General features: G+C 44.1%; 1 protein-coding gene across 4 annotated transcripts in view; it reads left to right on the top strand.

Moving 5' to 3' along the window:
• Window positions 1-450: 450 nt before the first annotated feature.
• The window catches only part of LOC119465192 (phosphofurin acidic cluster sorting protein 2-like), an 87,535-nt gene continuing 64,696 nt past the window's right edge, over window positions 451-23,289 (top strand). For 2 of the 4 annotated variants that reach the window (XM_037725989.2, XM_049656451.1), the window contains exons 1-4: window positions 452-858; window positions 12,738-12,825; window positions 14,360-14,449; window positions 18,900-19,034. In XM_037725989.2, coding sequence (XP_037581917.1) covers window positions 749-858; window positions 12,738-12,825; window positions 14,360-14,449; window positions 18,900-19,034 — 423 coding nt within the window. In that variant the 5' untranslated portion in view covers window positions 452-748. Of the gene's footprint in view, window positions 859-12,737; window positions 12,826-14,359; window positions 14,450-18,899; window positions 19,035-23,289 lie in introns of all 4 variants that reach the window. The other 2 variants (XM_049656452.1, XM_037725988.2) reach the window with 2 other exon arrangements.

Below are 23,289 nucleotides of genomic sequence, written 5' to 3'. Positions count from 1 at the left end.
CATATCCTTGACCCTTGGCGTCAAACAAGTTAATTGAACAGCGATACATACCCAGTGGTAGATACTCAGTGACTCAAGTTGAGAAGCAAGAAGTTAAGTAAAACGGCGGCGTAACCCACAGCGACTCAAGTTGTTCTGACGGATGGTTCCGAACCCGGTTTCCTCAGCACAGCTTCCATAAGCTCTACGCTTTGAAGTCGACCATAGACTTACTTAGGGACCCTAGTTTTCGGGAATTCTAAGAATGCTAATTACATTATTATATGCTTGCCGAAACTAGAGTGTACTAGAACCGAAACAAGCATCAGGTAGTAAGATGAGTGGGCATAAGCCAGCAGCAACTTGCATCTAGCGTAAAGTTATATCATTTCTCTAGAGTGGCTTCAAGCATGCTGAAGGTTCTTAGTGCATTCATCTCTCCACCACAACTGTACGCCGCGCAACGCCCCCCTCTCGGTTCCGTATGTGCGCGTTTGTGTCACGGTCACCGCCGCCGCCGCTTGGGTCGTGTGATCATGAGTGTGTGTCGTCGGTGGGCTCGGCGTTGTTTATCGTGGCGGCGTCGGGCTTTGTGAACGTGCGCGAGCTGGCGACAGCGACGCTCATGGCAGCAGCGACAGTGGCACCAGGAACAACCCGTCGTGGCGGCGAGCCGGCCGGAGACCGCTGAAGATCGCCGAGGCCGCTTCCTTAGGCTTACACTCGCGCACGCTGGGCTGGGCCGACGAGCCTCCTTTCGCCGCGCAGCATGGGGGACAGCGGCAAACCTACGGCGCGCACGCCGAGTGCTCGGCCCGTGCCCATGAAGCTGTTCGCCGCCTGGGAGGTGGACAAGACTACGCCCAACTGCATACCCAGGCATGTCGCTCTGCTTTCTCGACGACCCGCGCGAAGGGACTGGGATTCCCGGGCGCGGGTTTTACGTTGTTCTTGTTCCGCGACTGCACCCCCCCACCCTCGTGCGTGCGTTCATTCAGAGATCACCGGTTGCACAGCGCGCATACCAAAGCCCGTCCTTCGCGCCCGAGGCCTTCCCAATGCTTGCAAAAGCGACGCGTGTTTCAACGCGGGCGTGTTTGTGCAGTTTATGCTCCGCCCCCAGTGATCTCACGAAACTACTGCCCGCTGTTGCTGCTAGAATCCACGCGCGCGACGTCTTTCAGGACGTTTGCTGGTTTCGCGACACCACTGTGACGATTAGGGCCGCTGCCGAAATGTGCCATATCCGTTTGTTGCGCGGTTATCGTCGAGGAGAAGGGCGGTTATCGCGATCGGCCGCAATGCTTGAACAAAATGCATCGGAAGAGGTAGCACTGCGCAAGCACTATTTGCCGGTTGCGCATTCGTCTTCGCAACTTCGAGCACCCGTTTCCCGTGCAGCCATTCGCTGTTTGTTTAGCGACTGACGTGCAGTAGCAAATTGACGTTAATAACGAGCGTCGTGCGTCCGCCGCTGTGAACGTCCGGGCTCCGACGTCCTTCGTCAGACCACTTAGTTTGCTGCCGGGTGGTTGCGATCCTCTGTTATGAAGCGTATCCTCTAGGTTGATTTTGGTCGTTAATACCTTGAATCAGTAATCATGAAAGACATGCAGGCATCAGTGAGATGATTCGAAGTTTAATGTCGATTAGGAAATATCAGTAATCAGTTAGATGGAGAAATTGTTGCTTCTAATCTGAGATGACTACTTTGTGGGCGTGGAGAAGTAAGTCGTACCATTGTGTTACATTGTTTTTTTTGTGTGTGGTGTAGTGTAACGTTTGCATTACTGAGGCATTTTGAAGTATTTAACAATGTGTGCTGGAGATGGCGCCCCTGAGAGTAAATGGTGTTCATTGCACCATTGCGTTTTTGTGGTGAAATTGACTGACTACAGTCCACTGGAATAGCTCCAAATCATGGCACACTGTCTGTACTTTCATTTCAAACTAACTAGATCTTTTGGAGGCTGGCTGGTAGGTTATCGATCAAAGGTGCACATAGTGTTGCATGTTGGGTCTTCCAGTGGGTCCGTGTGATCCATTTATATGTACTGACTTGCATCTTCATTGTATCAACTTTAAGAAAAGTATTTCACATTTCCGCTGCTTTTCGAGTGCTCAAATTTCACAACCAGGTCACATTTTGTGACCTGCATTGTTCAGTGCAGCATTTGGCATTATGATTGCGGAGTTTGCCAATAAAAAGAAATTGGAAACCATGGTCCAACGTGCATCCTACCATCAAGGAAATCAAAACAAGGCAGTGTAGTACACAGTAAATGTGGAAAACAAAGTGACCAGCACCGATCGAACAAAAGATGTCGCTGGAGCCAACGTTTTGACAAGTGAACTTTTTGTCGGGGAGACAGGGTGCCAAGTTGCCTTGTCAACATGTTGGCTTCAGAGATATGGGCCATGTCACACAGTGCACTTTCTGTCGATTGGGATCGTGCTCAATCAGGATCAAATTTCTCACCCGTGATAGGCTCCATTCTGCACATTGCTCAGAGGAACCAATTGGGATAAAAAAATTCAATCTCGATAGGGCTCGATCCCGATTGAAAGAGCTTTGTGTGACACCCGCATTATTTAACCACTGTTGATTTGCATCAGAGAAGAAAGATGCTGCGGAGTTGTAAACTGGTTCCACCTCTTGCCTGCAACTAAAGAAAAAAAAATCATGATCATTTTGCAGCAGCAAATTGACACCATAGTTCTCCACAGTTGATCTGAAAATTTTGTTTTGTCTTCGCAGTTTAATTGAAACCACAAAAATAGTTCACTTAATTGAAACAAAGAAGTGCAACTTTATGTGGCTGTCCTATATATATATATATATATATGTTTGGATAAAATCGCAAGGCACTGGGTGGACTGCGGTTTCTGCACCATAAAAGAAATGCAAACATTTTCATCAAGCAAGTACTTCATTCTGAAGTAAATGTTTCAAAATCCATTGCATCTTTTACTTCATCGGATGATTGTTGTAGTAGACCTTCTGGGCTTTCTCATAGAAATGCCTTTTGTATGCTCTGTGTCGTCTTGAACATGCTGCTCATGGACATTCCTTTGCTCCTGCTGCAGTGGCTCATTGGTTGCGATGTTGTGAAGCTGAACATGGGGGGGGGGGGGGGGAAGGAAGTTGCGGCTTTGATTCTCGGCCACAGCGGCCACATTTAGATGGTGGCATACAAATATACCTGTCTACCAGGCTTTGGATACACGTTAAAGAACCCCAGGCAGTCAGAATTAATGTGCAGTCGTCCACTATGGCATCTGTCATAGCCCACTGTGCACCAGTTCCGAGATGTTTAACTACAAAATTTAATGTCATCATCTTTGCAGAGCTTGAACAACTTCCCCCTGTCTGACATGTCATCACATTCTGTATGTTTCTGTCACATTGCGCGTGAAAATCCCTAAAATAAATGCAGAAAATAACTTTTGTGGATTAGTTCCAGGCTGGTTCGCAAGGGAATATATTCCAGTGATGTATCTACTTCTCGTTTTGTAATATATGGATTTCCAGTAGTTCCTGAGAGAGTTTCAGAGGGCCCCCAAAAAGGTGGTTTAGAAGCAGAAAACTTAAATTTGTGGTGGTCTTAGGAAAGGAGATGAAGGGAAAGAGCAGCAGCAAAACATTTTCTGAACACACCACTTAACTGAAATAAGCCCCAATATTATTTTCTTCTTGACTTCAACCCGCAAACTTAAAAAGTTTGCCTGATGTGCATGGAGCACTGTTCGAATAGGCGTAATGTTCACCATTTTTTACTAGTGTTTCAATTACAGTTAACAGACTGGTCCTCTCTGTTAGCCTATTGTTAATGAATTGGTGTTAGTTTATTACTTGGTTTTTAAGTTCTGTGGGTGTGCAAATCACTATAGCCCCTTCAGGCGTGCATTGTTAAAGACTGTCTCTAAATGTGCCATAGTTGCACAGCTTCAATGCGTGGCGCTCAACCCTGCACTGCAGGAAAGACAAGTTGGTAGGATGGTGCATTTTTCTGATCCATTCGTCATAATTAGAGAGTAAATAATTATCTAATTATTGTGCAGTCAGTTCTGTCTCCGTTCATGCATTAAAAATTTAAGCACAGGGAAACATGCATGATTTCAATATTGACAGCTTATATTACAAGTAAGAAAAATTATTTTTCTGTATTGATGCAGGTACGCTGCATATTGAACGTCTCGTGAAACACTGTAGTACCTTCAGCAAAATGGTAACCTGTAACAGTATGCAGCAACTTGGAAGTGAAATGAAGAAACCTTCGGCATGCAGTGGGTTTGATTCACCTGAAGCTCAGTGTCCGCTGCTTTTTCTTGGCCGCCACTCGATAGAACTGGCAAAAACAAGTTGCGTCCACAAATGGGAACACGTCAGCCGAAGGGGACAAATGTCTTTAGGATTGGCTAGGGAATTTTCCATTAACTCAAGCCATGTTTAAATAATGTGAATTGCTGTTTCTTTTTTTTGTTTTTTCTCGTCAATTTTGATTCAAGCGGTAGTGTTGTTCATAATCGGAATGTTCTTGATTTGCCATTAAGGCCATAAGTATTTCACGAAAATGAATGCATTGATGAGTATCTTGTAGATAAAAAGAGTGAAATTCCTGGCGAGGTATTTTTGGCCGCTTTCTTGCATAAAGCCGCATTATTCCATTGCAGTAAGCAAAGGAACAAAATTGAAATGTGTAATATAAACTACAGGACACATAAAACTCTGAGAGAATGGCTACAAAAGAAAGAAAAGGCAGATATTTTTTTAACATGCTACAAATCGAGTAGGTATTATAGCAGGAAGGGCACAATTGTGAGCAATATACGAACGAATGTACATAATAAACACATTATACGAATTATACAGCTTTGATCTTTGTGTTGTAAGAGTACATATATGAGGAAGAATGAAAAAGAAACTGGCAGGTCATCAATATTACTATTTACAAATGATGAAAATGAAGTCAGAATTCATCATTGAAATGTGCATTAGTGTGCCTCGTACAAGCATGAGGAGGTATCTAACGAAGAATAGCTAGTTTGACCAATTTATTCTGATAAGTCTGTTCAAAATTCTGATCAAACATCGACCGAGTGTCACTAATATATTATGGACACTCGGTCACTTGCCGATCTGACAGGGCATCATCTTTGTAAGCAGTCTTGATCATAGTAACAGTTTCCGCAGTGGTCTTGCCAAGTTTCACGCAAAACTTGATCGCAAATCGTTGTTCTAACGAGTGCTGTATTTTCACTTGCACAAGAATAAAAAACAACTCTCATGAACAGGCCCGTCCTACACTCTCATATGCTCAGAGCACACTGAGCGATGGAGCGCTGCTTAGCTGGGTTCCCCCACTACCAGTTTCAGCCAGTTAGACTGTGCTTTGGTGTACAGTCGCGTCACAATAAATTAACTAACATTACTTTCAGGATAGACCCTGTATGCCACTATACAGGGGGTTCATTTTTAAAGGGTTCCTGAAACGGTTTGGACAAATTTTGTAGACGTGTAGGGTACAGCTACAGTAAAACATTCGCGTCACAATTTAAGAGAAGCGTCTCATATTAAGAGAGCTATGGACGATTACAAGTTGCCCTCCTCCCTAGCCATGCATTTCCTCCTCAACTCGTTCGCCGAATGATCGGGGCTAAGCTCTGCCTTCGCTGGCTCTACGTCATGTTGTGACGTACGATGTCGTCTACTTCCGGTTGTCTTGGAGCCAGCGTGCGAAGGCTCTCCAACCTCTCCGCTAGCCGCCCGGCTATGGTGGCTCATCATAGCCCGGTCGAGAGCGATCAAGCAGCGTGCGTTGCGAGCGTTCTGTCACAGTGCCGAGCGTGTCCGGTATTCCGGTAACCACAGGCGAGCTGGGTGTTTTTACGGATAGCCAGAGGCGTAAACTAAAGCCCCTCCATACCGCTGTGATGAAGGAGCTTCGTAAACGTACGTGAGCGGCCTGATCGGCATGCACGGTCCAGCCATTTAGTGCTGCAGAGCTTAAACAGCCAAATACATATCTAATATTCCTGTAACCAAAGGCGAGCTGGGTGTTTTGACGGATAGCCAGAGGCGTAAACTAAAGCCCCTCCATACCGCTGTGATAAAGGAGCTTTGTAAACGTACGTGAGCGGCCTGATCGGCATGCACGGTCCAGCCATTTAGTGCTGCAGAGCTTAAACAGCCAAATACATATCTAATATTCCTGTAACCAAAGGCGAGCTGGGTGTTTTGACGGATAGCCAGAGGCGTAAACTAAAGCCCCTCCATACCGCTGTGATGAAGGAGCTTCGTAAACGTACGTGAGCGGCCTGATCGGCATGCACGGTCCAGCCATTTAGTGCTGCAGAGCTTAAACAGCCAAATACATATCTAATATTCCTGTAACCAAAGGCGAGCTGGGTGTTTTGACGGATAGCCAGAGGCGTAAACTAAAGCCCCTCCATACCGCTGTGATGAAGGAGCTTCGTAAACGTACGTGAGCGGCCTGATCGGCATGCACGGTCCAGCCATCTATCTAGTGGCGCAGAGCTTAAACAGCCAAATACAGATCTACTATTCCTGTAACCACGCTGCAACCAAGTGTAAAAGATTTTAAACATATAAAAAGACGTGTTCAAGATTACGCTCCTGCCAAAAATTTGAGCCAGCAGCTAAGTAGAAACAACTTTGTTACTGCTATATTAGCTGTGTGTTTGGTTGAGCTTCGTGCCGCCAGGAGGGGCACCGTGCAAGCAGTTCACGTTTGCCCCTCCGTTCATCACGTAAAACGTGGTAAAACGGCCAGTACACTTACGCTTGCGTTCACCTGAATACCGGACAAGCTAAATTCTATCATGGCAATCCTTCGACGTGAAGTGACAGCCACAAACGCATAGATGCTGGTGCCGTTTGGATACTGTCAGTCTGATGCGCTGCAGCCACTCCGCTAGTCTGCTGCTTTGCAGCGGGGCACGATGTCGCAGCCTGACTTGTCGCCGATCGCTACGTTTGCAGCCCACAACGCAAGGGCGAACCATGGTGCTTGCGAAAAGAAAGAACAAGACCAACACTGACCGCGCAGCTCTCGTAAACACGGCACACGTTTTAACACAACTACACGACACTTGCTGTGGGCCCGAAGTGCTTTTAGTGTAGTGATACATGTCCTTGTGCATTCTCTTTCTGTTACATTCTTTTCATATAAACAAATTAACTAACATCTAAACTATTACGAACACCGTTTGTTCACCATAATGTTGGAAAAGTTATCGATGACGCGCCCTGGGCAGCCAATCGGATAGCTGGCCCAGTGACGTGTTATGGGCAGATTGCGTCATTTGGGCACAAAACTTAGCCGCTTGGCGTGCTGTGGTCGGTAACGATGTACCATTTTAAAATCTTATATTAAATCACGCGCTTTACGTGGAGTGCTTAGATGCGTAAATTAATGATTAGAAGGACCTACTCTAACGACTCAGTACGTTTGTACAAAATCATCAAAATTGTTTCAGGGTCCCTTTAAGCTTTATGGAATTTTTAGAAATTGCCTGTGGCAGGTAGCATAATTCTTATCATTGAGCTGGATTATTGATGGGGCAGGCATTAGTAGTACGAGAAATCGAAACACATGTTCAACTAATGAACAAAAATTTACTAAGTAACTTCTTAGTTAATTACTTTACGACACATATTGCAATTTAGGAATTGTAGCCGGTGAGCTTGTCAGGCATATCCACTTGGAATGCATTTCCAGAATGACACCACTTTGGAGATATGCGCCTTCAAACTCGCCCTAAAACAGCACTGTTGTTCGACTTACTTTTTTACCAAAGTGGTTGTTTTATACACTGAAGCACAAAAGTAACTGGAACGCCCATGTATTTGGTCCCACATTTTGGGAAATATCTCGAAACTGGTGTCATCCTGGAAATTCATTTCTAGTGGATGCGTCTTGCAAACTCACTGGCTACACTTCGTAAATTGCAATATGTGCCGTCAGTTAATTAACTAAGCAGTTCATTAGTCAATTTTTGTTAATTAGTTGAATATGTGTTTCGATTTCTCATGCTATTAATGTCCCCCTTATTGAACAAACCAGCTCATCGATAAGAATTCTGCTACCTGCCAGAGGCGATATTTAAAAATTCTGTAAAGCTTAATTTTGAACACCCAGTATAACAGCATTGTGAAAAACAGACGAAGTGAGGATGCTATAAATAGATCAAGCGAAGGTATGAAGTAACAGCGCGTAATGAACAAGGACGAGAAAGGAACGAAGACCACAGGACAAGCGCTGACTGCCAACTGAATGTTTATTGCAAGAAAACCAGCCTTTTTTATACATACTCAAAATACATGCGCACATCAAACACTCGCTAATCACAATGCCAATCTTTCTTTCAAGAAGTTTATTTCTTTCTCCGATAGTAGAAGAGAAGGCGAACTGACACAATTGTCACCTTCGATGCTGATGAAAAAGGCCTCTAAAATTTCTCTTTCCTTCTTAGATTTTCCTTTTCCTATAAATTTCGTTTTATTAAACATCGGAGCGCATGCATGTTTTTTACAATGGTCAGCTAAATGGCTACCATATCCGTTCTTTACATTGTTGCAGTGTTGTCGAGCACGATCATTGAAACATTGTCCGGTTTGACCTATGTAAACTTTTCCACAATTCAAGGGAATCTGATACACTACGTTACTTGTGCAATCAGACAAAAATCGGGTTTTGTGATTGACAGTGCAAGTGGGGGGCCTGTATCTTGGTTTCATGCGTGCACAAATCGAAGACAGCTTGCAAGGGGCGTTGAAAAGCAAGTTGACATTATGCCTGTTTGAAACTTTCTTAAGGTTGTGTGATAGCTTGTGCACGTACGGAACAACGTGCACTGGTCTCCTGTCTTGATTGTTGTCTTTATTGCCTGGTTCTGTTTTTGCTCTCTGCAAGATTGTCTCACACACAGATGTGATGACATGTTGGGGAAAGCCTGCATCTCTTAACCTTGCCAGCTGATTCATCAGGCTACGCTCACATTCGTGCACGCACGACTTATTTAATGCTGCCTTGATACACGTGGTGGCTATGCCCCTCTTAATTAGTTTTGTCTGTGCGCTGTCATATGGCAACAAGGTTTTCTTGGATCTAGGCTGATAGGTCCAGCATATATGCTTACTTGATGAAAAGTATAGGTTAATGTCAAGGAATTGAATTCTGTTATTGATCGGCAACTCGTGCGTGAACTTGAGTCCTCCCGAAGATTTGATGAAAATGTCTAGAATGTTATTAACTTGGTGCAGTGAACGGGTGCAATCGCTGTTCTTCATAACAACTAATTAATCGTCAATGTACCTGAACACTTGTGTTACAGGCGAAGGTGACAATTGTGTCAGTTCGCCTTCTCTTCTACTATCGGAGAAAGAAATAAACTTCTTGAAAGAAAGATTGGCATTGTGATTAGCGAGTGTTTGATGTGCGCATGTATTTTGAGTATGTATAAAAAAGGCTGGTTTTCTTGCAATAAACATTCAGTTGGCAGTCAGCGCTTGTCCTGTGGTCTTCGTTCCTTTCTCGTCCTTGTTCATTACGCGCTGTTACTTCATACCTTCGCTCAACTGTGAACCAACTAGACCTCATCAAGTTGTTACTAATAAATAGATCCTTTTATTTTTTTAAATGATACAGTGAACTTCGTTGTGCATACCCACAAAAGGAGAATTTTGTTAGTTATAGTGATTATTGCAATCGTTAACCATATATCATGTAAGGCTGTCAAAGTTGAAAGGCAGGCTAGCAGGTTGCTAAAGCTTCTGTTCAAATTGACATCGCAAAATTGGAAATAACACGCACACAAGGAAAGGAATAATATATATGGCAATGCAATGAAGCTCAGCTGATATCCGCTGCTGGTCTCGGCCATGTCGTTCCTTTGTTTCTGTATGTGCTTTGTGCTATTTTGCGCTGCCGATATCAAAGCAAGGCGATACAAGACTTTTCAGCCAGCATAAAAGATGAATCTACACTTTTTGTGACGTGTCATTTTGAGCAAGTGTCACTTGGTGTTAGTCATTTGAAAGCTGTCACACGGGAAAGTTTAATGAAACCGCAGTGTACCTGAGAGCGAAGCATGTTCAGTGAACTTGCACCTGCTAAGTGCATAGTCCAAACTATAGCACTGTTAAGAGTTAAAAAAAAAACTGCAAAAAATAAAGTATGATATTTTTGCATAGGTATTACTAAAGCTGTGTTCATTAATTCAAAATGAAGAACTGACCTGCACTTCCGTTGCTCTCTCAGCAGCTGTTGCTACCATGTCTGCCCTGCGGTTGTTCTATTTGTTATGTGTATCACAGTGAATTATAAGATTGCCCAGGACAAGTGCAATTGTGGTCAGGGTGACTTGTCGTGATGCCGTTCGAAATCTGCATTTCAAATACCGGCCAACTCTCCAAACCTTCCTGTAAATTTTACGAACTTCATCCTGTTTTAAAATCTTGTGACAATGGCATCAAGTTTTACGAAAAATAAATTCTGTTTGTGGTAGCATTTCTCTTGTCAGTCTCCGAACCTACCATTGGAAGTCTTCCGAGGCAGAAAGGATAACGATGGGTACTTGGCTTCGGACAAGTTTATACAGACGGGTTATTGGAACAGGCGAACTCCGGTACAGCATATTCGGTGAAAACGTCATTGTGGTCTAAAAACTGTGTTGCTCGTCACTCTATGCTGTTCCAAGTTTGCTGTGTCTTATGTGCTTTGTCTCAAACTATATCACTGTTAACAAAGTACATATGTATTCCACAAAAGGCACATGCTCAGGGCAAGCTCTTAAAAACAATTTGTGCTAGTCCCCTTCCCCCAGCCCCTCTCTCTGCAGTGTCTGCGAGTCTTTTGCTCATTTTAATGTTCATGGGTTGGCAGGCATGTTTTCGCAATCAAAGAGTAACATTAACAGCTCTTCACAAGAGCTAATGCTAATCAGGTGGCTTTTGTATCAGCAATTGTCACAGCCTTCAATTCTTAATGAACCTCTCTTTTGGGGTGTAGTGCTGAGCCGCTGAAATCGTGTTCAGTGAAGTGTGCTCGCTCAAAGTGGCCCTGAATTTGCCCCTCTGACCCACGGTGTTGCACGTGCAAGCACATTGCAAATCTATGTAAGTCAATGTGAGAAATGGGAAGCAGTGGCCCTTTGGTTGTGCTACTTTGCAGACACTTTGCTGCCAAGCGCGAGGTTGCATGTTCGATTGCTAGCCGTGGCGTCTGCATTTTTATGGGAGTGGAATGCAAAAGCGCTCGTGTACTTAGATTTAGGTCCACGTTCAATCTATTCTTATAGGAAGCAATTTATTGATGATTGCGCTTTTTATCGCGAAATAAGTGACAACTGTGGTATCCTGCAGTCAGACCTAAACAATGTCTAACTGGTTTAAGAAGTGGTTAATTACAACAAATACAAATGTAAGGGCATGAATTAGCCTGGTGTAGTAATTCCACATTATTTGCTTACAAGATTGACGGAACATTGCTTGAGCATGTATGTCACTTCCTGCAAATACCTTAGTGTGCTTTATGAACGAGTTGTCTTGGAACATATGCGTTAACTCCATTACTACAATCAAATTTTAGTTCGAGTATGCTTAAGTACTCAAGTATGCCTCAGCAGTCTGGCATCCGGGCCTTCGCTGTCTAGTTGATGCAATAGAATGAGTCCAAGATTGATCAATTCGCTTGATATTTTCAAACTAACCTCTTACTGGCAGTTTTTCAACTGTGGCGACCAACTTTGTACTCCAGAAATTACATAGGCAAGTCTCTTGTCTCTGCCTCTTGCCGAAAATATTCTTCCTTAACTCATCTCTTAAAACGGGAGCTTATTTCAAAGCCATCTTACCTGTCGCTCCGCATTGATCACCAACACAATGTTGCTCTTCCTATTTGTAATACTAATATGGTTATGACTCCCTTATACTTAAATCTTGTTCGGACTGGAACCGCGTTCCCCGCTTCATTGCCACCATGGATGATGCCGCACCATTCAAAGCAGCCATTATTGATAATTTTCTCGTAGTGACCTGCACATATTGTTTTTTTTTTGTGGTATTTGTATTGTCTTTTACATTCTTTTAGTAAACTTGCATTGTATTTCCAATACATTTTTGCATTCTTCTGTACTGTTTTTCTTCTTTTTAAGGAACCTATGTACCCACTCTCCTCCGTCATGACCTATTGGCCCTGAGGGTATTGCAACAAACAAAATAAACTCCACAATTCAATTTAGCAGTGCGAGTCATTGCGCAGCCAGGATCTTGATCGTACCAGCTTTGAGGTGGCATACGAGAATTTTATTGGTTGGTTGCCTGCGTCTGAGCTCATGTATTATGTGACGCCTGTCGTTGACAGTGTGCTCCACATCTGCCACCTGTCTGTGGCGCAGGAAAATTCTTTTAGGCTTAAATTTAGTGTGTGTGCACAAATGACCAAGATATTGAATACAGTGACAGCTGCCATAGTTAAATTAATGGAGCATTGCATTCATCAAGTGGATGTTGTAGCTTTGGCTCCCACCGCCTGCAAGTTGTCTTTCATCTCTTCTCTTTGTCTTTTACTTTCATCTCTCATTTCATTAATATTCTTATATTTGAGTTGCGAAAACACAGTACACTTGCTCTACTCTTTCCGTGGCTTCACTACTGTCTGTTGCCTCTAATTTCGTTTTTACAAACCTGCATGGATTTCAACATGTATTGACACCATTAACGTTTTTCCATGCAGGCAATGCTCATTCACGCTGACCCGCCTGCTGTTACTTCGGCCTCTAGGCGGCGAGGTTTCTGCGATCAGCATAGCTGTAAGGATGCAGGTAGGCCAAGTTAGCATACCATATGTGCAGATAAAAAAATTGCAAGTTTGCAATGTTGTGTCACTTCATTGTCGCCACAATCACCATCGGCTTACTTGGGTTTGTTGCAGGAAAAATGCATCTCCGAGTGATCTCCTGTAACCTCAGTCCAGCGGTGCTGCTTACTTAACGAGAAATTCACCAAATTTAGATTTTACTAACCTTAATGATGCCTTTACGTGTAGTTAACACTGTAGTCCAACATAATTTATGTAACTTGCAATACATTTCTTTTGTTTTCATGATAGTGTGATAGTGCAGTGCACCTTTGTGAACATAGGTGTATTGGAGCTCTTGTCCAATAGCGGGGGAGAATGATGCTTTCAATGTGGAGCATTAGGTAAAAATATTTGCCTCTTGTTTGTGTTTTATCAATGAGGACTAAGCTCTTCTGGTTCGCTTGAGCTGATGGCATCTGATGCTATGAATACTCGAACATGCGCTGCACCTATCACAATCATTCAGTGGCTATGGAATTCTGTTGCTGAGCTGTGGGACCAAATCCCATTGGTCGCATTCCAGCTTAGATTGGGGTGGGATGTGAAAATGCTCATGCACTTAAATGTAAGTGATCATTAAAAAGCCCTTGTCAAAATTGATCCAAAGCCCTCTGCCACGGTGTCCTTCATAGCCAACTATGTACCTTTTCCGTGTTACGTATCAGCAATGAACTCTGAACAGCGTTCAAACAAAGAACTAAGCAGAAGCATCGCTGCTCAATCAGAATGCACAGGGTGTGGCCTGCCATATGTGCTGGAGATTGTGTAGTGCACTTAATATACTGGGATGCTGCTGTAATGCCGGTTGTCTGTTAACGCGACTGGGGATGTTGACAGCAGTTTTTCGTGTGAGGGTGCGAGCTCGCTGGTTCTTGCACGATCGTATTAGCCTTTTCATAGTGTTGGTCGCAGCTATTACTCCTCGTGATTAATGAAGGTGATGGGAGAATGATGCTCATACCTCAATATAGCGACAGTTCATTTCACAACAAATGTGTTAGTGTGATGAGAGGAGCTCGAAAACATTACACACATTTTCCCCCAGTAATGCAACCATGGTAATCTTAAGAAAGAAAAATTAAGTACAAACATGTTGCAAAAGGAAAACAAGACACAAAGAAATAAGGAATAATAGCGACACAAATCAGATATCAATGAAAACGTTACTTGCTGTCACCTATAGTGCATGCCTGCACTCCCCTAAAATTTATAGCAGGAAGTCCTTTTTTGGGGACTGCAGGCATGCTGCAACATAGGCGATAGCAAGTTCATGTTTTTATTGGTATTTGATCTATGCTGCTCTTCTTGGCGTCTTCCTTTGTTGTTTGTTTTCATTTTGCAACATGCTTACATTTATAGTTTGTGAAAGAGGATTCTAATTTGAAAGTCAGCACTTTATCTGGTCTGTGGTGTAAGTCCTTGTCCGAAGTCGTGCTGTTATATTTGGAATCGCATCTCGCACCAAAGTTTCCCACCCTGCCCCTCCGACTGTGCAGAGCTCCAAGCGGACGCTGCGATCCAATGACATCCAGGTGCCGAGTAGTGGACTGCTGGACACGGAGCTCGACCTCTCCTTCTCCCTTCAGGTGGGCAGCACTTCTTGCTCCGCCGCCTCGTAGCTCTTCACTGGAGGGTGCGGTAATGAATGGCGGCGTTCGGTCGGCACTTGCATTTCAGTCATGTCACTATTTATACTGGCCTTTTATACATCTGTTACGGCCCTATTGCATACATGCCAACTCTCCAAATCTTTTGTAAAGTTTACAAATTCCGGCTAATTCTACGATATTAGAAATCTTTAGGCTTGCATGAATATTCAATTTTTTCGAATATTTGGCCGAATATTATGCTGTTTGATATTCGCTTCTGCTCGAATTTCAGTATTCGAAGTTTTGAACGTATTCAATACGAACAAATATATGTTGTTGCTTTTTCTCGCATATAAGCCGCACCCCTAATTACAGCACCCCGAAAAGAAACGAATCTGCGTGTGTAACCTGCAACAATAACTAAAAATTTATATTCGTACAAGCCTCAATCAAATTTTCGGAAAAATAAATTCTGCTTGCACAACATTGAGAGGAATGCATGCGTAAAGAGAATCATTATGGTATCTGTTCGGCCCTTTTGTCGCCACACTCAAGGGGTTCTTGCTTTAAATATGTTTGTTCAGACAAGTTCTTAAAGCAGGCGAAATTCACGACAGCAAAGTCGCTGAAAATGCCGCTGTTATCTGGAAACAATGTGTTGCGTCAGTCTCCGCTGTTCCAAGTTTGGTATTGTTTGCCTGCTGCAGCTGAATGTAAATCATTGCTAATAAAGTGCATATGTATCCCACAACATTTGCGTGCTAGGACTAAACTTTAAAACAATGCATGCTGCCTCCTCCCCCCCCCCCCCCCAATCCTTGTTGTAGCAGGATTTTTACGAACTTTATTTCACATAAACACAAGTGGTCGCATAAAACCACTTGTGTTTTTTGTGTCTCCCTTGTCTCTTTTTTAGCACTTACTGTTGCATTTCTGCTCTTTGTTAGGTGTGCTTGCAGTGTCGTCATGTAACAAAGGATATATAGCTCCTTCACTTCTTGAGCAGCTCTCCGGTTTCATGAGATTGCATGTGATGTCTGTAGTAAATTTTAGAATTCGTATTACTTTTGGTAGAATTAGCGTGCTCGGTAATAATCTATAAACGAGGCCCAGTTGTAAGACATGTCATTCAGTTTGACAGCCACCAACTGTGCTGTCTCTAACATCACTGCTGAGTTTAAAATTTTAATTGGAGGGCATATGTCTGCATAATAAAGAGCTCAAATTTCTTCAGCTCGTAGTCAATCGTCTGCATGTTGCATCTATCACATGTGACAGTAGTGGGTTGACATAAATAAAAGAGTCTGTTCTGCAAAGTTTGCCTATGACATTTTGCATAATTTGATTTGAGTAAGACATTTGCACGTTGTGTCCATCATATCTAAGTGACAGGTGACAGTAGTTGGTTGAATGAAACGCGTTAACACATGTGCGTGACCTCTGATGCATCGACCTTACAGTCCATTATCTTGTCTCAGTGCAGCTGCAAAAGACTGAGAATGTTGTGAAACAAGAACAGGCTTCAAATTGTAGTGGAAATGAAGATCATTGCTTTTTCGTTAGTATTGTAGATATGTGCCCCGCCAAACTGACCATGAGCAACTCTTCGTATAGAGGACACTTATAGTTATCGTCATTGGTGGACGACTCATCTTAGCTAACTGGGGGTGAGAGAGGGTGGAGGAAAATTAAGCACCGAGCATGAGTGAAGGTGGGTAAATTTTTACAACTGGAGGATGAAGGTGAGGGGAGGACAACGGTGAGGGAATTTGCCTACCTTTGATTGAAAGGTGCTCGAGAACAAGTTAAGGACAGCACAAAAAGCAATTTAACGAAAAATGTTAGGCCTAACATTAAGAGACAGGAAGAGAGCGGTGTGGATCAGAGAGCAAACGAGGATAGCCAATATTCTAATTAACATTAAGAGGAAAAAAATGGAACTGGGCTGGCCATGTAATGTGTCGGATGGATAACCGGTGGCCCACTTGTTACAGAATGGATACCGAGAGAAGGGAAGCGCAGTCGAGAACGGCAGAAAACTGGGTGCGGTGATGAAGTTGGGAAATTTGCAGGTGCAAGTTGAAATCAGCGAGTGCAAGACAGGGGTAATTGGAGATTGCAGGGAGAGGACTTCGTCCTGCAGTGGACATAAATATCAGCTGATGAAGATGATGATGATTGGGTAATTTCTTCGTTGGCATCACCTATTCTCCTCGCACGGGCGCGGTATGTCGGGCAGACTTTCTCGCACCTGCGGCGCTCGTGCTGTGTCAGTTATGTCAGACTATACCTTTCTCGCGCCTTACGGCGCTCTACCTTCAAAATAACATCACTGGTTTTCCTGGAGGAGCAGTAGGGGCCGTAGTAGAGGCCGGGCCTGCTCTCCTGGAGCAGTATCTTCACTCATGCCAGTCTTTTTCTTTGGTGCTCTCCGTGATGTTTCCAAAGCATTTTTAATGGTGCCCTTTAAGTTAAAACGTTTCAGGGCATTGTTAGCTTTTTTTCCGTTTTTTTTTTGTCAAGGTTCCTATAAAACCGGTGCAGGGGATAGTTACCGTGCACGCCTTGTTGGTCCGGTGAACACTGCAGATCGACGCAGTTCTAGCTTCACTGTATAGTTGGTCTCCTGGCGTCAGCCAAGAAAGGGTCTCTAGACAAGTAGTTGCTCTATTTCTCAACTTTAAGTGACATGAAGTGCTGTTAATCATCACCACACAAAGCCAGCAGGCAATGAAGTCAAGGAAAGCATAAAGGTAATTTGCTGGGGTTGAAATTGAAGGATAGAAAATAATGAAAAAAAAAGGGGGGGGGGGAATAAAAGTGGACGAAAATATAACTTGTTGGGTACGGACCGAACCCACAACCTTTGCATTACGCGTGCAGTGCACTACCAATGGTGCTATAGCAACGGCCATCAATCCATCTACTATCTTTGGTACTTATGTGTACTAGACATAGCCCTGGCAGGGTTAGGTAGCGCCGCTCATAGCCATGACAGTCAGATGTGGAACACCCGTCTTTTTATGGCCTGATGGCATCGCGTAACATACGAACTTAAGAGAGCAGGCATGTGGCTAATAAACTCTCGTGTGCTACCTAGTGCCATCACGGCTGCCAGATTCGAGACCCTCGCTATGAATGAATGAGAAGGGAAACAGAGGGGTCCATTTCTGTTAATCACTACCATAATCGAGTTGTTATGCCTTTTCACATTCTGGTCTTTGACTTGTTGCCACAAGAGGTACTAATTAAATCTGTGGTTAAAACGGTAATGAGGACATCTAGGAGAAATTTTAACACTAAAGCACAAGATTTTGAGCAATTCGTTATCATCATTAATGGAGTGCTTTGGGCTGCAATGTGGCAGCTTTTCCAAAAAACATTGATAAGAACACTGGCCAATATGTTGTGCTGCCACCAATTTCTTGCTTTTTTGACATTCCGAACTGCTGCTTACAATGCAAGCCGCAGATTTGTTCAATCGAGCAGTGTGATCTTTCGGTCCATCCTAGGTCTCTCGCTTTTCGTCATCACTCATCATAACCCTATGTTGTATTCACTGCTCAGGGAAGACCTTCCTCAGCAATGCCGCATTACCTCTGTCCTGCATCATCCAGTTTCAAGCTACGATGCCTGTGAATTTCTTAAGCTCGTCAATTTCCCTAATCTGCTGTCCTCAACAGCCTTTCCTTTTTCTTAACACCCATATGATTACTCTAATGGACCACTGGTTAGCTTCCCTCTGAATTTCAACATTTTTAGTACTAGCCGCAAACTCTACCTGGCTGTACAGACTGCTAGAAGCTTATGAGGGATGCTTGATTTATGCATACTGCGTTGCACAAGTGGGTATTGATGGATATGCCTATTCATTCTGTGCTAGAAGCACCAAGGAGGTGGCATTGTGTGAAACATTGAATCAACATTGAATCTTCTTCGATGTGATAATGTTGAATTTTTTTGGTACAAAGCTGAAATAGATAAATGTAGTGCATTCTTTGCCATGTAATTTAGCATTACTGTTTTGAGTTTTCGTATGTTCAACTTGTTTCACTGAAACTTTATGTAATTTGTGCTATTTATATCAACTTTTGTTTTTTGTGTCTTCACCCATGCTTGCCCCGCAACAGCCCACAGTATTAGCAAATAAATGAAAGATGACCTACCCAACTTGTCTTCTTCGTCTTAATCTCTGCTAGATTATCAGCTGTAATAACTCGCAGTGCTTCTGCAGCTATACCCGTGTTTGCTCTCTGCTTCTTACTGCCATTTTCCCGTCTCCTTGCATTATCAAATCAAATAGTCATTTTATGTGTTTCTTACCAACAGACTGGCTCTACCAAGAAATCTGTTCTTGGCAGCTTGACAATGCCTGTCATACTCCCTCAGAATCCTTGCAAAACCAGCAGTTCTTAAAATGGCAATTCCTGTACTCCTTTCAATGCAGTACCCACACCTGCTCAAAGGGGGTGGGGGCGGCGCCAACCAGTTGCTGGTGACGCTCCAGCGCCGCAAGCGATACAAGAACCGTGCCATGCTCGGCTACAAGACCATCGCCACAGGTGCCATCAACATGGCCGAGGTAAGGAGAACAGGGATGGAACCAATGCCTGTAATCGCAAAGCTACTCTTCTGTCAGTGCTGACTGCAATTGGCTATCTCCGCAGCAATTGCATTGTCATCGTGCCGGATGTCAACTTTAGTGGCAGGCGCCACAAGACCTGCCCATCAGGTATACTCTGATGTACGATAAGTTTCAAGAACACAGGCCCACTTCCTGGTGCAATTATACATACGGTCAAATTTAGAGCAATGGCAAATGCAAACATTGAATCAAGCATGAAGATAGATTACTTTTTAAAAAACTTCACAACTTCACCTTGTTCCAAGGGATGACTTACTCACAGAAGAAATCATGGCCAAGAGGCTCCACAATCCTTCAAAAATTAAACTCACTTCATCTAGTCCCATGAGCAAATTTTCTGACACTTTGAGCGAAGAACGACAACAAAACAAGTGTGTATGGAAATCGCACAAGCCTGTACGAATAGCAAACCGATTAGCCACCAGAAGGCACACTGAACGTATTGGATATGCATGTTAACGCATGTAGATTAACACATTCACACACACAGTTAGGAGTCTGAACTTCGTGTGTGAATGTGTGAATCGGGGCAGCTTTCTGTCCAGTGTGCACATGCAGTCATACAGACAAACTTGTGGTGAACAGTCGCCTTACATACTGTATTTCATCATGGGGCAACACATACCCCACACATCTGACATCCTTCATTCACTTTCAGAACCGGGTGGTCCGAATAATTACCCATAGTTCATACACCACATCAGCACCACCCATTTTTCGCACTCTTGAAATTCTACCATTAACTTGCGCATTTCAACTCAAACTAGGTCTTCTACTGTGTAGAAGTAGAAACTGTGACATTCCAACTGAGCTACTGCCCCCAATGCTACTTTACAACACAAATAACACACCGTTTTCTGAAGATAATAACCTCTTGCTTCCAAAAGTAAACACTAACTATGGTAAAATGACAACCTTCTTTTCTGCAATTTCTTTTTGAAATTCTCGGCCATCGAATATTAAATTATGCCCTTCGCTACATTGTTTCCGTCGGCTAATACAGTATAGACCACTTATAACGTAACCGCTTATAGTGCAGGACCGGATATAGTGCGGTCTTTTCAAACTCCCGTTAATTTTCCCATAGCACTCCATGTATACATGTATCGCTTATAGTCCAGTTGCGGGAAACGAAATACCGGTTACAGTGCGGCTGCCTGGGAGTACGGAAGTCAACGGAGACGGCGAACGCTCCCCTTAAACGGGCGCCCCAAGGAGTGCTCAAGGAAGAAAGAGAGATGAAGTGGAGGAGAAGGGCACTTGGTGCGAACGAACAGCCAGTGAGGCTGAAACCAGAATCTTGAGTGCGAGTCGTGAAATATCACGGCGCACATAGCAAGCGAGCGCCACGAAACTGCCAACGCCGGCCAACACTCGCTTCACGATAACGGCAGTAAACGAAACTTCAGGGAGCGGGCGGCGCCGGCACAGCGCGGCGAAGGGTGCACGCGGAGATCTTGGAATGTGAGGGAGGAGGGTGACAGGGAAGCGGATTTCGCCTCAGCAACTCCGCCGCTTCGGTGGCTCCCCTCGCCCTCCCTCATAGCTCCCTCACTTTCGTTTTGTCACCGTGCGCGCCCGCCGCCGCTCCAGCCGGCCCGGCGCCAACTCCCCGAAGTTTCGTTTTCTCCCCGAAGTTTCTGCCGCGTTTTTTAATCTTTGTTTCGTTCGCGCGCGACATTGAGGGGTCTCTCCTAAGCTTTTACTCTATGGCGGTGCCGGAGCAATGCCGGTCCGAGGCGCCGCCGCGTGATTTGGTTCGAATTAACAAGATTCGACTGTAAATTGAATGCACAAATTTTGCAGTCGAGGATTGCGGCCGTTCTAGCCGCATTCCTCGACTGTCACATACGTGTGGCGGCTCGGTGTACATGTTTTGCATATGTGCGGGCCTTGAAAATTGTTGCTTTGGTTGTAGTGCGGTACCGCTTACAGTGCGGATATTCGCGACTCCGGCGACTTACGTTATAAGCGGTCTACACTGTACTCCTATTCCATTATTATGTTTATACTTACATGTGTATTTCAATATAGAATTATTCTTACTCATTTCTGTGTAATCTTCAACTACCAGATGTTTGAGTACTCCTAATACGAGGTCTGTTAGAACAGTATTCGACCTTTTTTTTTTTTGCGAACACCTGATGAATATGAAACAAGCGCGCTTGCATCAGCTGACCTTGAACCTTTGTGCTGCCTGCCGATAGCGTCAGTCGCTGGGACGCAGCGTTTGAGTGAATTAGTGCACAGTGCTCTCGTCAGTTTTTTATTGCAAGGAAAATGGCGGAGCGACTGGAGCAGCACTACGGCATCAAATTTTGCCAGAAGCTGGGCGACAGCCAAGTGGAAATCATTTGGAAGATTCAGATTGCTTTCGGTGACGATGCTACGAGCAGCACACAGATTAAGGAGTGGTACAACCGGTTTAAAGACGGCCGCACATCGGTGGAGAGCGAGCCACGGTCCAGTCGGCCATCAACATGCCGAAATAACCAGGTCATTGCCGAAGTGAACGCTGTGGTGATGCGGGACCGTCATGTGACTATCTGAGAAATTGCGGAAGAGGTGAGCATCGGCACTTTTTCTGCACATTCCATTATGACCGAAGATTTGGCCCTGAAGAGAGTTGCGGTGAAATTCGTGCTGAAGCTGCTCACGGTGGAACAAAAGCAACTTCGTGTTGAAGTGTCACAGGACATGCTGGATTCCACAAACAGTGACCCCGACTTCGTGAACACAATAATCACTGGTGACGAGTCTTGGGTGTACGGGTACGACCCGGAAACCAAATCCCAGTTGTCACAGTGGAAGTATTCCACGTCATCGAGACCAAAGAAGGCCCGCCAAGTATGCAGCAACGTCAAAGTGATGCTGACTGCTTTCTTTGACTCCCGCGGTGTGGTACACCAGGAGTACGCACTACAGGGTCAAACAATCACCAAAGAGTACTACAGGGATGTACTCCGTTGCCTACGTGATGCTGTGCGGCGCAAAAGACCAGAGTTGTGGTCAACAAGAAATTGGCGCATCCATAACGACAATGCTCCTGCACATTCCTCGCACTTGATGCAAACTTTTTTGGCGAAAAACAAGACTCCTGTATTTCAACAGGCTCCTTACTCTCCAGATATGGCCCCCTGCGACTTCTGGCTGTTTCCCAAAATCAAGAGGTCATTGAAAGGAGCACGATTTCAGACAAGAGAGGACATTAAGGCTGTAACGACAGCTGAGCTGTCGTTACAGAACTCCATTCCGAAAGAGGGCCTTCTCGGAATGCTTCTACCAATGGCAGCACTGCTGGGAGAAGTGTGTGGAGTCCTAAGGAGACTACTTTGAGGGTGATTCGGTTTCCAACGCTCCAGTTATGCCAGTCTTTTTTTCTTCGGCCAAAGGTCGGATGCTTTTCTAACAGACCTCGTATGTTGATTTGCATTTTTCCATAATCGTAAGCCTTAGGTGATATGATGTCTTGTTTATTTAATTTTGTTATATTGGTTTTTATTTTCCCGCTATGTTTACCTTAGTTGCTAATTGTATGTTCTACATTTTTATGCATGTACTAACAGGAGGTCCCCCTGACAGTTCTTACTTTGGGTCCTCCTCCTGTATTGTAATTGTATTAATGTATAATAATAATAATAAATGAGTGATTGATTGATTGTACCCGGGCTCGTGGTGGTTGCCGGCTGGTGCCCGTGGACCCTAACAGCACTTCTACGGCCGTCAAACCCGTACTCGTAATCTGGGGACCAGTAGCGATAAGCCAACTGTATCAACATATTAGCGGAAAGCTTTCTGTGGTGGCTTGCAGCTTGATATCAAATTTGGCTTGCAGTGAATTTTCTATGTTTAGGCAGATAGGCCTAATCGGCTTTGCTTCATAGGGTGTCAGCAATTGAAGTTCGTTTGGTGCCGAATCAATGTCGATCTATTCACAGCGGTGGCACAGCACTCAAATAGTCGACAAACCACTTCGGAAACAAAAGCGAGTGTACGGAATGGCACCAATGGTGTCCCAAACTTTGCTGGTTTAATCTTTTCTTAATTGCCATAATTGGAGGCATGCTTCCTTTTTCTAGTTAGACCGTTACTGCATGAACCCTCCTTATAATGAAATTGTTTTACTTGAATTATCACTTTTTTTTTCAAAATTTCTCCCAGTCCTGACCCAAACGCATGCATTTTCAACCGG

This window comes from Dermacentor silvarum, chromosome 9 (assembly GCF_013339745.2).
Source record: "Dermacentor silvarum isolate Dsil-2018 chromosome 9, BIME_Dsil_1.4, whole genome shotgun sequence".
In the NCBI taxonomy this organism is placed as follows: domain Eukaryota; kingdom Metazoa; phylum Arthropoda; class Arachnida; order Ixodida; family Ixodidae; genus Dermacentor; species Dermacentor silvarum.
This window is presented reverse-complemented; position numbering and strand designations above follow the sequence as displayed.